General features: G+C 39.6%; 1 protein-coding gene across 1 annotated transcript in view; it reads right to left on the reverse strand.

Moving 5' to 3' along the window:
• Window positions 1–13091, reverse strand: part of Hprt1 (hypoxanthine phosphoribosyltransferase 1) — a 30590-nt gene extending 17499 nt beyond the window's left edge. Inside the window, exons 1-3 of the mRNA XM_028765008.1 lie at window positions 12903–13091; window positions 2549–2655; window positions 97–280 (exon numbers count right to left, since the gene is read on the reverse strand). Of these exons, the coding sequence (XP_028620841.1) occupies window positions 97–280; window positions 2549–2655; window positions 12903–12929 (318 nt within the window). The 5' untranslated portion in view covers window positions 12930–13091. The remainder of the gene's footprint in view (window positions 1–96; window positions 281–2548; window positions 2656–12902) is intronic.
• Between the last annotated feature and the right edge of the window lie 466 nt (window positions 13092–13557).

Here is a 13557-nt window from a genome sequence, read left to right on the forward strand (position 1 = left end):
TTAGATGATTACGTAGTATAGTTTGTAGAACTTCAAAGAAAATATAGATAAAGGTAGGATGGCTCTAATTTTTAATTATAAGTTAATTATACTTACACAGTAGCTCTTCAGTCTAATAAAATCTACAGTCATAGGAATGGATTTATCAGTATTTCTATTCAGTGCTTTAATGTAATCCAGCAGGTCAGCAAAGAATTTATAGCCCCCTTTGAGCACACAGAGGGCCACAATGTGATGGCCTCCCATCTCCTTCATGACATCTCGAGCAAGTCTTTCAGTCCTGCAGAAAAAAATCAGGAATTAAAAAGAAGATTCTGAATATTTATGCTTTATAACAAATACCTCTTAAGCATTAAACTTCTACAGGACACATTATTTGTCTTCATGAAGGGAATTCTTGAATTTTTTGCAAAAGTGGAAACTTTATTTTTCATTTACCAAAGGTAAGATTTTTGGAGCATGGAAGAAGGTTAACGAGAATCCCTCTAAATAGCCCAGGCTGGATTGTAAATCATAATCCTTGTCTCTACTTGCCTGTGGCGAGATTATAGACACATACCAATACACCAGCTCAACCAAAATTAAAAACGGATACCTTTAAAACCAACAACTATGCTAAGCCTAATGACATATGCCATTAAAGGACAGCCTGGACTACAGAGTTAAGTACTAGATCACTCAGGGCTCCATAGCAAGATCCTGCTAAGAAAAGGAAGAAGAAGAGGAAGAGAAGGAAAAGGAGAAGAGAGAAGAGGAGAGGAGGGGAGGGGAGGGGAGAGAGGTACACTATAACATCTATCATAAAATTTAAAGATACAAATAAAAACAAGACATACTCTTCAAAGCCTACTAGATTGGCAAATTTTGGTTAACATGTATTTCTCTAATATAAAATATTAGAAGATCCTAAAGAAAAATGAACTCTCACATACCACTGGAAGTATAGAAAACGCTGTAACTTTTTGGAGGATGATTTGACAGTATGGAAGCATCCACTAAGTACCATCTCCGTGACCAGTAATCTTTACTTACCTAAAGCTGAACAAGTGTCAAAATGTGTATTTAAGACTTATTCCCTCTAATATACTCTACTACGTGCAAAATAATGGAGATCTTACGTGTCCATCAACAGCATAGAGGATAAATCAGTTATGACACATCTGTGGATAGAATAGACTATAATCTTTAAAATAAACGGAGGAGAGCTGGGATGTAGCTCAGCTGGTAGAGTACATGCCTGAGGCCTACTCGCACAACTGTGCAAACTGGGCATAATGGCACACCAGGAGTTGAAGGAGTAGGATCAGAAGTTCAGACCATCCTTAGCTACACATTGACTTAGAAGCCCATCTAAGCTATAAGACATTATTTCAAAAGCAAAGTAACATGTAGGGCTGGGCACAGTAGCACATACCTGTAATCTCCACATATGAGAGGCTGTTCAGGAGGACTGCTGAGTTAAGGCTACTCTGGGCTGTACAGAAAGTTCCAAGCCAGTCTGAGCTAAACAGTAAGACCCTATCTCAAAGAGCAAATATTTCATTCACACACACACACACACACACACACACACACACTAATTGTAATTTTTAAAAGATAAAAATGATACCTCTAGATGTAATATGAAAAAGTCCATAAATTTTAGTACTATATGGCAATGTGTAACTTGCGTGCATGTGTGTGTGTCTATACACTTTACTTACAGTGTATTTGAATTGGTATTGTCTAGGTAGAAAATATGTATAGTAAGCTGAGAAAACAGAATAATAATCTCATTTAGCCTCGATGGACAGACTAGAAGCAATTCTTCTAACCTCTCTTCAAAAATGTTGATTTACTTACTATGGATTACCACTATTTATGTCTAACACTGGGTAATTAATTAATAGGGCTTCCTGCTATGTGGTGGTGGTGGCAGTGGTGGTGTGTATGTGCATGAGATAAGGACTTTAAAAATAGAAAACATTGGGGCTGGAAAGATAGTTTAATCACTTATGAGCACTTTCTGTAACTCCAGTACCTGGAATGCATATGCTTCACATACATACATACAGGCACTCATACATACAAATAAAAAATAGAAAACATTTATTCATTAATAAGTTGGCTTAGCTTATATTCAAATATCAACTACTCAACAGTTACTAAGCTAGAATTAATAGAAGAAAAAAAAACCTTTTTTGTCTGGATATGGCTTGGCGGGTAAGAATACTTGTGCAAGCATCAGGCCCTAAGTTCAGATCCCCTAGTAACCATATAAAAACTAGGTGTGGTTGTACCTGCTTGTAACCTCAGCGTTGGGGGCCAGAGCCAAGCAGATCTCTGGGGCTTGCTAGCCAGGCAGCCTAGCCAAATCACTATGTATGCCCCAGGTTCAGTGAGAGGCAATGATTCAAGGGAAGAAGAGAACAACAGTAGGACACCTAATAGCTTTCTCTGGATTCCATGTACCATGCATACACTTCACAAATATATCACATACACCTCTCTCTCTCAACACACACACACACACACCTCTAAAAATAACTTGAATCAAAGTCTTACTAACCTGTCCATAATCAGTCCATGAGGAATAAACACCTTTTCCAAATCCTCGGCATAATGATTAGGTATACAAAATAAATCTAGGTCATAACCTGGTTCATCATCGCTAATCTGCAAAAGAAAGAAAGCTGTTTCAAAACAGAGTATTATAAGATATCCATATTTAATTAAGTTTACATACTAAGTCTTAGTTTACCAGAGGAATTTAGGAATGAAGAGCAGTTAAATTTTACTGTTTTTGTAATAAATTATACTTCTCTATGAAAACCATGTGTCATATTGCTGAATAAGGTCAAGAATGAGAAGTAAAACATGACACAGAATTTCCTTTGGGAATTTTCAGAGACTGAAATTGGGTCTAAAAAAATTATTTCTTACGTTTTGAGACTCAGTCTCTCATTGAACCTAATTAACCAATTTTACTAGTCTAGCTAGCCAGGAAGCCCAGGGATCTCCCTGTCTCTGCCTTTTCTGTGTTGGGGTTCCAAAACTGAGCCATCTCCCCAATTCCCTAAAATATGTTTTAACTTAACATAGTATATTCTAGTAAGTTAAATAAAATATCACACAGAATAAAAATGAAAATTGGTGTTAATCATCTAAGTTCTAAGAATCTCAATCTCTCTCTCTCTCTCAATCTCTCTCTCTCTCTCTCTCTCTCTCTCTCTCTCTCTCTCTCTCTCTCTCTCTCTGTGTGTGTGTGTGTGTGTGTGTGTGTGTGTGTGTGTGTTAGTCACCAAAAAATACTGATCCTTTAAAAACTCAAACTTGCCGGGCAGTGGTGGGCACACGCCTTTAATCTCAGAACTTGGGAGGCAGAGGCAGGCAGATTTCTGAGTTCGAGGCCAGCCTGGTCTACAGAGTGAGTTCCAGGACAGCCAGGGCTATACAGAGAAACCTTGTCTCGAAAAACCAAAACCAAAACCAAAACAAAACAAAAAAACCCCTCAAACTTAGGGGGTGGAGAGATAGCTCAGCACTTAAGAGCACTGACTGCTCTTCCAAAGGTCCTAAGTTCAATTCCCAGCAACCACATGGTGGCTCACAACCATCTGTAACAGGATCTGACGTCCTCCTCTGGTGTGTCTGAGACAGCTACAGTGTACTCACATACATAAAAAAAAATAAATCTTTAAAAAGAACCCTCAATACACAGAGAAACCCTGTCTCGAAAAAACCAACAACAACAACAAAAAGAACCCTCAAACTTAGAAGTCTGAGATGGTTACAATCTACTAATAAAATAATTTCACAGAAGATAATCCAAAATTGTTTTGCATTGTATCATATTGGTCATATTAGTATGCCCAGAGCCCAGCATACAAAACATTTAATACCATTAATGATATGGTTGGTACTTAAGTGGCAAAATATATTATGATAGTTTTATAAATATACATGTACCTGTACACACAGAAAAAAGTAGAGCAAAATCATTAAAGCAAGCTAAATCTGCTGGACATCTCTATTAACCCAGTACTTGGGAAGCTTAATTTGAGGCCAGCAGGGGTTACTAAGTAGTGAATCCAGGCCAGCTAGGGGCCACAAAGACCCTGTCTTTAAAAATATCCCCAAACTCCAAATCATAAAAGCCACTATCTGAGTGAGTGTCATAGTGAAATGCGGGGGTGGGGGTGGGGAGTGGGGGGGTGTCTCATGGATTCCAAACCGGCCTCAAACTCACTATGTAGTTGACCTTCAACTTCTGAACCTTCTGCTTCTCCCTCTTGGACACTTGGATTATGAGCATGAGCTGTCACACCAAGTTTATGTGGTGTTAGGTGTCAGACCCAGGGCTTCATGCATACCAGGCAAGCCCTCCATAAACCAAGCTAATCTCCAGCCCTTTTCACACTAAAAACAAAACAAAAAACTACACAAAACTTATTGAGAGAAATAAGCCAGGAAGAATTATACTACTCTATCTTACTCACAACTTTTAAGCCCCATCTAAGAAGTGGCAGTACCTGGCTGGAATGGTGTCATAGGAACTAAAGCATCAAGCTGCACACAATGCCACACATCTCTAATGCCAGCAGTCGGGTACAAGGCAGAAATAATCACAAGTTAGGGGCCAAGGTGGCCTACATAGTGAGTTCCTGTCTCCAACCGAAAAAATCATCTCAACCAAATAGACTACAAGATCTGGTTGCATAAGCTCTGGCAGTTTTCAAGGAAGATTGATCAAAACATAACTGAATCTCATCAGTTCATTCATAGAGTTCTTTCTTTCAGTTAACGTTGTATTAGGTGCTTTGATAACAAGTGGTCTGACTTTGAAAACAATAAATATATAAATCTACATACATTCTTTGCAGAATTCACTTGCTGCTGTTGTTGAGATGAAACTGTATTGTAGAGCTCCTGCTGGTTTCAAACTCACAACCCTTCTACTTTCCAAGTACTGGGACTGGGAAAACCCAGCTCAGAATTCAGATAGATTTTGAGGTTCCTCCCAGAGAAAAGAAATTAAGGGTTGTGTAGTCTTTTTCTCTGTCTAGTCCCAAAAGGTCTATTTTGAGTTCAGTGTTTATAGAATTTTATTTATTTTTAGCTCTGTTCACAAGACTCTACAGCATGCAGAAGTAAATACTGATTTACTCTTAAATACACATGTATTTTTTTTTCATAATCAGAAAAATTTGTGAAACATTATGGCAACTTCTAAAAAATAACTAAAAAATCTGCTTAACATTCACTTAATATTTATATTAAAATACATTTACTAACAAAAATAGAAATTGGATATTTGTATCATACAAAGGAACATTCAAAGAGTATTTTACCAAAAAGCATTTTTGTACGTTTTATAAAGCAAATTTTAGTTCATGTTTTTGGGGAAAGATGACAGACAGCTCAATTTTATAAGATAATATAATAAGCATTCATGCCAGGTTCATGAGAATGTATATACTATAATCTGACAAAAATAAAGCTGGATCATTTCAAAGTACCTTAGAATCAAGATTAGAATACCGCAATGACTTTCCTGAGGCATACTTACAGCATCCATTTGTTTCTGGCATGAGCATATCACACCCTGGTTTTATCAGACTATTGCACCTAACTAAAATGCCTTGGTGCCTGGCTACAGGTTCTACAGGTAACCTACCTAAGAACTTCAAAGATCGTTTGTTTCAATTAAAGACAAATCCAATGTGAACTCTGCCAAGTTCATCCCAGTCTTTTTATGTTGAGACAGGGTCTTACTATGTAACTCTAGCTGTGCTGGAACTAGATATATAGACTAGGTTGGCCTCAAACTTGCTATAATCTTCCTCCCTCTGCTTTGTGAGTTCTGGGATTACATATGTGCACCCAACTCTCAGTCATGTAGTCTAAGAGTACAAACAGATCAGCAGGAATTACTCGAAAATGGGAATTCTATTTCTGTCAACACACCAAACTATTCACCAATGCAAAAGTCTTGATTTCTTATTAAAACAGATTCATGTCTGAGAATTTTTGTTTTGTTCTTCTGAAATATTTATACTGTTATTCTAACATTAACAATTTTGTTTCTGATTTCAAATGGTCTTGGCTCTGTAGCCAAAGACCTTATCTTATGATATAGTCCAAGCTATCCTGAAACCTGGAGCAATCTTCCTGCCTCGGCTTCCCAGATGATGGCGTTTACAGGTATGAACCATCATATCCAGTTAATTCAAGCCATATTGACACAATTCTTCCCCAAAAGGCAAAAAGTCTTAAAACTCTTCACTTGAGATATTTTGTGTGTGTGTGCATGTGTGAACACAGGTGCTCATATGTGAAGGGTCACATCTAGCAATTTCTGTCTATTCTAGAACTTTGGACATGCTGATTACTATTCATAAAATTAAAAGCAATTTTCTATTATCTATTATTCTCACAGACACACACCCTTTCCTGTCTCATCACTATATAGCCCAGGCTGCCTTAGAACTCTTCCTAGCCTTGCTGGGATTAGACGTATGTTCCACTACAACTGGCTTATTATATAAGTCTTAATTCACAATAGATTTCTTTTCTGAGACAGGACTCACTTCCATTTAATGGAGTCTTGCTTGGGCTCATGAACAATGCTATATTTTACTACAAAGAGACTTAAACAATCCAAACTGTAGATAATGAACTGATGTTCCAAATATCGTATTAGCTTAAGTTAATTTCCTTTTTTATATTATTTCTGATAATGTACCTGTGTAGTAAGAAATTTTATGTGTAAACCACAAGACTTTTCATGTGACTGCCATTATCACAAATGTGTACATTTTATAATAGGGATTTGTGCTGGGCATGGTGGTACATACCTATAATCTCAGCATTCAGAAGTCTGAGACAGAAAACTACCAAGTCTGAGGCAAGCTTTGGCTACAGAGTGAGACACTAGCTTAATTCAAATATATTAAAATTCTCCAAAATCAAACATGAAATTAAAAAAAAAAATTCTCCAAAAACATTAAAGCAGATAGGCTATCCTCGAGATAATTTATATTGTCTGAATATGATTTAAAAATTATAATTTATTGATAGATATTTCTAAATGTGAAAACAACTTAAAATAGTACTATGTCCATCTTCTAATCTTTTAATCAGTCCTACAAATAAGTTATATAGTGTTTGTTTCCTTTCCAATGGTTAAAGCTATAAGAAAAATTAAAATAAGGTAGTAGACTATTTAGCCCAGGAATAAATTTTAATCACTCTAGGCAAGTAGGCCCAGTAACCACCATAGCTGTAAGGACATGAATTAAATAAAATAATCTTTCTCTTTAGTAATATGCATAGTAGAATAATAGATATTGACACTGAACAGCAAGAAAAAACTGAAGGTAGTTTCAAAGTAATTTGAAGTATCTGAATTCCTGTTAATAACAGATTATTTAAATGTTAGTTATTTTGGCAGTCCTTAATAGGAAAATAACAACTGAGTCTCAACATTACTATTATTGGTAGTAATTAACACTTTTATGTGATCTATCAATGTTAGTGAATCCACATAACATAGAATTATAGAAAGACTGAACAAACACAGTTTCAGCACCCACTTACTAGAGCGGAAAAAAATGACATGGACCATTGGTTATCTAATTATGGAAGAATAGAACACATTACACTAGGTATAAGAAATGCCTGTAGTCCTAACCACCTGGAAAATTAAGGCAGGGCTAGCCTAGGCAACAGAGCCAGATCCCATCTCATGCTGCTGCCAAATTTAATGAGTTTAATTCTCAGGATCCATATCATAGAAGAATTAACTATGGCAAGTTGTCCTCTGACCTCTATACACAGTAGCAAAAGAGAGTTCCTGAACAGCCAGCACTATATAATGACATGCCATCTCAAATAAACAAAAGAACAAAACAGAACAAAACAAAACCCCTACAAGAGCTATGCATGGCGGTACATACCTATAATCCCAGCACTCAGGAGACTAAGGCAGGAAGATCCCAAGTTTGAAAACTTTCTCTTGGTCCCAACCCTACACAAAGAACTACAGGCAACCAATGACAACTGTGAGAAGAATCAGCCACCCCCAGGAAGAGCTCCCTTTTTGGCTATCCACTGCAGAGTGATCAACCTTGAAACCATTTACACACAAACAAGTATAAGTATGCACACACATACATACATATATGTAACAATAATAATCAAGGAAAAAGGGATCCTAGGGTGGGCAAATGGGAAGAGCTGGAGGGAGAAAAGGGAAGGCAAAAGTGATATGATTCTATTTAGTTTGTCAAGTGTTGTGACACATGGCATACCTTTAATCCCAGCATTTGGGAGACAGAGGCAGGCAGATAGATCTCTGTGAGTTCAGGGCCAGCAGCTTAGTCATAGTAAGTTCCAAGACAGCTCAGGCTATACAGAGACCCTGTCTCAAAGAAAAAAATTAAAATAAAATAAAAAGTAAAAAAAAATAATCTTTTTTAAAACTGTAAAAACTATCAACTGCACAAAAATAAAAAAGAGAAAATTCAATTCATGATATTTATTGTAATAATAAAAGAAATTAGCTGTTATTTTTTCTTTCATCTAAAATGTACAAAGTGAAAAAATAAAAATCACAAGACTGGTCATGGAAGTACATGCTCATAATCCCAACACTTAAGAGACTAAGAAGGATTCCCAGTCTGAGACCTGCCTGGCCTATATAAAGAAAATCTATCCCAAACTAAAGTAAACTAATCCCTCACAAAAAGAACCCCACCTCAAACAACAATAAAACCGTAATGTGTCTTTTTTTCTGATATTCCTTTTCCCACCTGCTACAATAATCCAGATTATCCAAACAATTAAGATAGATCTATAACACAGGTAACAAGAGTATAAAATTTACATAAAGAAACCTCTAAGAGGAACTATTCCCATATTTTGGTGATCAAAAGAGTTCATTTTGGTCTTATTTATAAATGGATGTTATTTTAGATGCCATTGATAATAAAATAGTGTTAGATCAAAACTATGATATTTAACCAACTCTGAGAAAAAAATGAGCTAGAAAGACAGCTCAATGGTTAGGAGTACTAGGAGTGCCTGGTTCTGCCTCAGTGGGAGACCTGCTGGGACTAGATGCCCCAGGGTAGCAAAGGGAGGGGGCTCTCCTTCTCTGAGGGAGCAATGGGGGGAGGGATTTGGAAGGGTGAGAGGGTAGGACTGGGAAGAGGGAGGGGGCTGTGATCAGGACATAAAGTAAATTAAAAATAAATAAATTTGTAAAAAGTACTTGCTCTTGCAGAGGGGATCTAGATTTAGTCCCCAACAACCCTGTGGAGGCTCACGATAGCCTGTAACTCCAGTTCCAGGAGATGAAATGCCCTCTTCTGACATCCACAGGCATCCTAATGGCACACACACACACACACACACACACACACACACACACACACACCACTCAGCAGGCATTCATACACATAACATAGAAATACATCTTTATGGTGGCGCACACCTTTAATCCCAGCACTTGGGAGGCAGAGGCAGGTGGATTTCTGAGTTCAAGGCCAGCCTGGTCTAGAGTGAGTTCCAGGACAGCCCGGGCTATACAGAGAAACCCTGTCTCGGAAAAAAAAACAAAAAACAAAAATCAAAAAACAAAAAAGAAAAGAAATAAATTTTTAAAACCTGAAAAAATTAGCAGATAGATAAAGGTATAGCTCAATGGTAAAACATGCTTATTAGCACAAGTAAAACCTCGAGTTAGGTCACCAAAAACACAGACTCACTCTCATCAGAATACCAAGCATGGTTAGAATATGTCTGTCTATCTCTAATTCCCACACTCAGAAGATAAAGTGAGTTGGGAGACCAGCCTAGAACTACAGAGAAAGTATCTCAAAAAAAATCATTTAAGCCAAGGGTGGTGGCTCATGATTGTAATTCTATCACATGGAAGACTTAGCCAGAAGGATTACGTTAATTATGTTAATGTAAGGTCAGTAGGCTATATTAATTTACAGAGTGCATCTTTATCTCAGGCATTATAAATAAACAAATCATTTAACAAGGTTCCGTTAGTATATTATACTTTTATCTAGGCCATCCTGAAATTCATATCTGATGCTTCTTATTAGTTTGTAAGAAGCCAGAAGCCTTTTCTAGACTGATAGTCACAAGCAGCATGTTTTTCATCTATCAGGCACATCTAGGGGCCAATTTCCTGAAAGTATTGAAGCCTGTATTCCTCTACTTTGTGTCACCCTAGTCATGTTAATGTTCATCTAACACAAGAGGTACTTATTATGTAACTTTCGGGTAATGATATTAGATAAAGTCCACAAAACATTTGTCAATGGTGGAGACAGATGTTTATTTAATAAACATCCACTGTAGCTCCTAAGCTAAGTTTACTGGCTAAGGGTAGAATCTGGGGCCAGATCAACAGGTTCAAATGTAGTAGCACGGAATGATGTAGGCAATTATTCAACTCCTCTGTGTAATTTTTTTTTAAAGATAAAGTCAGGTAGGGGTTGGAGGATGCCTCTCTCAGAGTACTTATTGTTCTTCCAGAGGACTTGGGTTCAATTCCCAGCACCCCTATGGCAGGTCTTCTGGACTCCACAGGAACACAGCAAGCACATGGTACACATACATACACATACATACATACAGGCAAAACAGCCATATACAGGAAAAAATTAGAAATAAGTCAAGTCAGCTAAAGGGCTTAGAATAGCAACCAGCATGTAGTAAGCACTTTTTAAGTGTTTGTTATTCCTAGCATGCAGACAATTTAGGGGAAGGAAACAAAAATTTTTTTTTTAAAGGAAGGGGAATTTGCAAACTAAAAATACAGTGAATTTCTTGATGTTCAAACAAAACTAAGAATAGCCACGGTTTAGTACTTATTTGGGGGAGGGAGGGCTCTCCCCCCCTTAATAACTTGTGTCTGATAATGTGAACATGTCACTGTTACAGGGTTATTTTGGAAACTAATTAGGAAAGATAAATGTAAACACAATGATGGCTGTTATTACTATTCCCACTCAGGGACTATGTTAAGACTATTATCTAACAGTCCTTTCAACACCAACAGCCAACATCTCAGATGCAAGAAAAATTTAAAACCAGATGATAGCATATGCTTGCTTATAATTCCCACACTGAGGTAGAAGATAACTGTAAGTCCAAGGCCTGTCTACTTGGGGCAAAGGCTACACAGGAAGAAATTGTCTAAAAAGAATGCTTGAGGCTAGGTGAAGATACTGAAGGCCACACAGAACAGTCTGAACAAGCAGGATTCCAGGCCATTAAGAACACAGTCCTGGGACTGGAGGGATGGCTCAGTGGTTAAGAGCACTGACTGCTCTTCCAGAGGTCCTGAGTTCAATTCCCAGCAACCACATGGTGGCTCACAACCATCTGTAATGGGATCTGATACCCTCTTCTGGTGTGTCTGAAGACAGCTACAGTGTACTCAAATACATAAAATAAATTAAATCTAAAAAAAGAAAGAACACAGTGGTTTTGCCTTAAGCGACAATATCTAATATAGTATGAGACAACACTTTTTTAGGGCTCAAATGGTTATTAATTCACCCAACAAACTAGTAATGAAAACTTCCTGGAAACCAGACATTGTGCTATATGCTAAAGCTGTGAGTCCTACCTTTCTTTATAAGGCTTGTTTAGGGGCCTGGCTTTTGGCCCAGTAGAGAGCTTGCTTACCTAGTAGAACAAGGGTTCATTCCCTAAAATGAATTTTATAAAACCCTACCAGGACACGGTAATGCAACATTTGGGAGGAAGTGGGCAGGAGGCAGGATGACTGTCACAAGTTCAAGGCCAGCCTGGTGGTCTACATCACCAATTACAGACTAGCCAGAGCTACATAGGAAGACCCTGCCTTAGACCACCAAAATAAAGTATGTGTGAGTGGGAAAGTCAATCAACAAGTAAGCAGATAACTGCTAAATCTGTAGTTTATAAAGCATAATATGACATTTAAGTAGTACCAGAGGCAATAATAAGAATGAAGTCGTTAATCAGAGAAGCAGGAGCTTTGGAATGTTTTAGCAAGCATGATCAGCAATGGGGTAGATAGGTGGGGACAGCAGCTTGGCAGGCTACAAAAATTAGAGTGACTGGGGGAAGAAGCAAGATATCTGATAATGAGTGTGGGGAAAAAAAGTCATTTAACATAACTAAATTCATACTTTTTTTTTTCAAATTCCCCACAGCATTCAAGGGCATGGGGCTCCCAAGTCAAGTAAGTCAAGTATATCTGAAGCCAAAGCCCATTACTCTGAGCCAAGGGGGAAAAAAGCCTTTCCACTCTTCAGGTGGAAAATAGGCGTGATTTTCACTGCCCGGGCCGCAGCGCTGATTCAAAGGAGCGATTGCGCATTTCCACAAATATGAATTATGGCAGCTGCAGAATTAGAGGCAAAGCCCAAGCCTGAACATGCCCTCCCGTGCTGTCGCCTTGGGTACCGAAGCTCCTTCTAGAAGCCGCCAAGCCCCAAACTTATAGAGCTGGGCCTCTCCGGAGGGAGCTTTCCCCGCCCTCCCCGCCCTCCCCGTGCAGGATCATTCCGAAGCCGCCCTCTGTCTCCAGCCGCCGCGCACGCCCGCCGGCCGCACATGTCAAGTCCAACGCCATTTCCACCTTCCGGGCCCACACGCAGCCAGCCCTCTCTCTTTCTCTCTCTCCCTCGGGGCTCACTGCAGGGGCACCCCCACCCGAACCCCGCCATTCCGTCCTGCCCGCCGCCCTCGTGGGGCAACCAGCCAGACTCCAGGAATCTGTGATCGCCCCCGCCCCCGAAAGTCCCCTCCGCCCCAGTGCCCAGAGCCGGCCTCAGGGCCCGGCCGGTGTCACAGTGCCACCGGCCGCGTGGGCCTAGCTGTAGGGCTCTGCTAGAGTCCCCATGGCTCACCACGACGCTGGGACTGCGGGTCGCCATGACGGAACCGGTCGGCTCGCGGGAAAAGCGCTGTGAGGAGGAAGCCGGCGGGAGAAGGAGGAGGCGCTACCGCTCGGGAAAGCAGTGAGGTAAGCCCAAAGCCCAACAACGCTCTTCCTCGCCGCCTCGGCAACCGCTTAGAGACGCCGCTGGCCAGGCTCCGCCCCTCGATCCGCCCAGGCTCCGCCCCCAGAGACTCTGCCGGGAGTTCTTCCGCGCGCCGCCACAGGCAGTTTCAGAACTCTGTTCTGGCTGCATGGGCCTGGGAATTTTCTTTCTGAAGAAAATGGTACTGGCCATACCGCAGTCCCCAGGCCCTCTGTAGTCCCCCAGAGGACTCCCAGATAATGACACCTACCTCATTCCGCATTTCTCTCCGTCCTCCTGAGTCTAAACAGCTCTTAGGGGTTCCACTCATGACGTGATTCCCCGTGATTTAGGCCCAGTACTTTCAAAAATTCTTAGGTAGCCATAAGAATTGAGATCCACAGACCTAGAACAGCCGGATCAGGGTACCAATCCAAAAGGAAAAATAAACTACTTGGTAACCTTATGAGAATTAGACCCTAAACAGCTTTTTGCCTTTCTATAAAACGAGCATTTTAAGCCAGGTACGGTGAAAAAGGTT

Source organism: Grammomys surdaster, unplaced genomic scaffold (assembly GCF_004785775.1).
Source record: "Grammomys surdaster isolate TR1022 unplaced genomic scaffold, NIH_TR_1.0 147, whole genome shotgun sequence".
Lineage (NCBI taxonomy): Eukaryota > Metazoa > Chordata > Mammalia > Rodentia > Muridae > Grammomys > Grammomys surdaster.